Genomic DNA, 3,614 nt, shown 5'->3' on the forward strand with positions numbered 1-3,614 from the left:
GTGGCTCACAACCATCTGTAATGAGGTCTGGTGCCCGCTTCTGGCCTGCAGACATACACACAGACAGAATATTGTATGCATAATAAATAAATATAAGTAAATAAAAATACAGGGCTCAGTGTGCATACCAGGCTGGCATGATGCCACCAACATAACCTTCTGAGAGCTGAGATGCACAGGCACATTTAATACAGGGCTCAGTGTGCACTCCAGGCTGGCACCACGTCACCAACCCCAGCCTCTTGAGAGCTTAAATGCATAGGCACATTTAACCCAGGAATTGGTGTGCGCTCCAGGCTGGCATGACGTCACCATCCCCAGCCTCCTGAGAGCTGAGATGAGCAGGCACATTTAAGACTCAGGGTTTATTTTGCTTACACTTCCAGGTAGCAGTTCACCACTGAGGGAAGTCAGTGCAGGAACTCAAGCAGGACAGGAACCTGGAGGCAGAAGCTGATGTAGAAGCCATGGAGGGGGTGCTGCTTACTGCCTCACTCCCTATGGCTTGCTCAGCCTGCTTTCTTATAGAACCCAGGGATGCCACTGATCACAGTGATTAATATAAATATTAATATAAATCAGTAAATAAGAAAATTCACTGCAATTTAATGTAATGCAATTTAATTTAATGTAAAGAAATGTAATGCTGAAAGTGGGAGAAACTGTCTTCCCCAGGGATGAGTACACCACCTGGTTATCCAATACCAAATTGTCAGCACTGAAAACAAGGATATGAGTGACATTATTCAGACTGAGTGCTTGTAGGTATATATTTAAACACACACAAAAGTGTGCATGCGCACACAAACAAGCACAATACTTAATGCAAAAAAAAGAATACATGAATTTGAAAGAAAGGGGGAAGTTATGGAGGTGTATCAATCTTAAAAACTAAAAGAAATAATTTTTAAAATCCTCCCACCAAAAAGAAAAGAGAAAAAACGCACTAGACTTGCCTATAGGCAAATCTCATGGAGGCATTGTCTCGAATGAGAATCTGTCTTCCCAAATGATCCCAGCCTGTGTCAAGATGACAGTCAATAAAACTAACCAGGGCAAAGTCAAATTTGGAGTTCCTATAGTTTTTACTGAAAGGCAAGGGGGGAAATCTGTGTGCCTATCAGTCCCAAACCTCCTACTGGGGCTCAGAGAGGGACCCTGGTTAGGGTATACACATGGAGGGCCCAAAGGCTGCCTGAGTGGTGGTGTACAATAACACGTTTTCTGTTACAAGTCAGGGTAATTTATCTAATTAAAATACTGGCCAGTTAAAACCCCCTTAAGTGCAAGAAATACACTGTCCAGTTTGTAAATGCTATTATAGCCGTTCTTTCATATGGGAGCTCTTTTCCTTCTCTGTGCATCCACAAGCTAGCCTTTTTCTTTCTGAGAGTATAATCATTAATACTTTAGAAACGGTCAGCCATGGGCAGCTCAGGGGATGGAAAACTATAGTCTCAGTGAGGGTGCCTGAAACCACCCCAAGGCTCCGTAGTGACAGGCAGCACTGTGGAAGACCCTAGCTGGCCTTTCAAGCAGAGACACACCATGATCAGCTATTTTGCTGACTGTGTACCTTAACACACCACCGTACCTCCCACATGAGCTCACGAATGAGAACCATGGGGGGGGGGCGCTTTAAGCTATATTAAGTAACATTTTACCAATAATTTTCAAATTATTTATCAGTTAGAAGCTCTAAGACATACTTACTCTGCCATTAAATTCCGGACTCTACTGGCAAAAAGAACAGGATCGTTTTTTTCCTCATCACTTGGTGCTTGGACAGGCAGGAACTGAAAGACAAACACACCTTTCCACAGCGGTCCTTAGGCCCAGGACATTAAACACTAAATGAATTCTGTTAAATGACCAATCAGCATATCTCAACCTTGGCCTTCCTAGAGCCCATGTTCCATGTCATGCGAGGGACTCTGGGCTCAGACTTGGGACATGGGAGCCTCCTGTGTTAACTTTGCTAAACTGCCTTCCCAGTCACAGAAAGATGGCCATGGTCACCTACTAGCCTTACCCTGATTCTGAAGAAGACTGATTCCTGGAATTCTAGAATCTGTAATGTAGCAGTGCCTAACACTTCACCTGCAGAGCTGGATTTTTTTCATTCCTATTTTAAGTGGAAAAGGCCTTAAAAAATCTTTTATACTATCATATATTCCGTCCATTCCAATATTAACAATACTTAAGTTATTTGATTGAAAACTATGGTTTTTTTTATTTTTCCTACTTTAAAAAAATTAAACTTCAGAACTGGCTTTCTAGTCTTCTGTCTGTCACACTTTATTGTTGCTTTGTATTTTTCTTTATTTGTTTGTCTCTTTTCCTTCATCATTTTTAACTTTATTCTCCGCCTCACATTGATGCCTGACTTGTGCTGCCCTTGTTTATTTTTTTTAACCTGCTCTGTGTATGTGTGTGGAGTGTATATATGCACACGTCATGTGGGTGTATGTGCTCATATGTGCACATGTATGTGAAAGCCAGAGGTCAACTTCAAGGTGTGTCCTCTATTTCTTCCGACTTTATTTGTTTTTAGACAGAGTGTCTCACGGAACCCTGAGCTTGCTGGCTGGCTAGACTGACCAAGAGCTCCCAGGCGACCCCATCTATGTTTCCTCTCCCCAGCACAAGAGCTATGAGATGCTCATGCCATGGAGTGGTCACTGCACCCTCCCTCCAGCCTCTAGCCTTTGTATTTATGGTTTTCTAACACCGAGAAGGGTTTAATTCCATATCAAAATTATGTAACTTTTCTGATCTTATAATATTCCAGACAAGATTCTTAGGACCCTTTTTTCTAAGAAGTCCCACATCTTAGTAAGGCAGATGAACACATCATTGCCACCCCTCATGCTAGGTACAATTACATGCAGCGTTTTAACTTTTAGCTCACCTACCCAGTGTTAGAGAATTCACATGGCCCAGGTTCAGTCCAAGACTTGTCAGACTTTTATTTTCTCCCACCAAACCATTTCTCCTGGAGTGTGAGAGCAAGGAGCAGGAGACTATGAATTTTGAGTGAGGGTGGGAGGTAAAGAAATGTCATCAATGCAGCAGATGAGGCTAGGGAGAAGGCTCCACCAAAGAGCTAATTCTGTTGAGAGTGTGCTACAGAAAACCCAACCCTTGATCATGGCTTTCCAAGGGTATGCGCCATTTTGCCCATTTCACTAGTTTACTGAAATATACCTATGAACCTGGGACTATGCTATGTGTTTCATATGCATCATTTTATTAATTCTTATTTACATCATAAAGAATTGTAACTTATAAAGGTTAAATGACTCAAGGTACCATGACTTGCATTCATTCAACAGATATTGGTTAAACATAGACCTCTCATGGGCTGGTCACTAAGCCATGCACTGGAGATTTGGCACTGAAGTCCCTCTTCCTCAGGAAGTTCTCCATGAAGTATGGCAGATACTTATTATACAATGAGCTAAGTCAGTACTGAGTACTTTCAAAGGGGCTTTATAATTAGCCCTCTCAGCTCTGAGGCAAGCCCCACCATTTAATATGAAATGTTAGCTTTTTAACTTATGATGAAAATGTGACTTAAAGACTAAATAATATAGCACAATTATATATATATA

The 3,614-nt window shown here is 41.7% G+C and overlaps 1 protein-coding gene across 1 annotated transcript in view; it reads right to left on the bottom strand.

Annotated features, from left to right (window-relative positions):
- Lpcat2 (lysophosphatidylcholine acyltransferase 2) overlaps nucleotides 1-3,614 on the bottom strand; it is a 59,832-nt gene that overhangs the window by 29,074 nt on the left and 27,144 nt on the right. Inside the window, exon 9 of the mRNA XM_005369592.2 lies at nucleotides 1,714-1,796. Coding sequence (XP_005369649.1) covers nucleotides 1,714-1,796 — 83 coding nt within the window. The remainder of the gene's footprint in view (nucleotides 1-1,713; nucleotides 1,797-3,614) is intronic.

Source organism: Microtus ochrogaster, unplaced genomic scaffold, assembly GCF_000317375.1.
Source record: "Microtus ochrogaster isolate Prairie Vole_2 unplaced genomic scaffold, MicOch1.0 UNK54, whole genome shotgun sequence".
NCBI classification, from domain to species: domain Eukaryota; kingdom Metazoa; phylum Chordata; class Mammalia; order Rodentia; family Cricetidae; genus Microtus; species Microtus ochrogaster.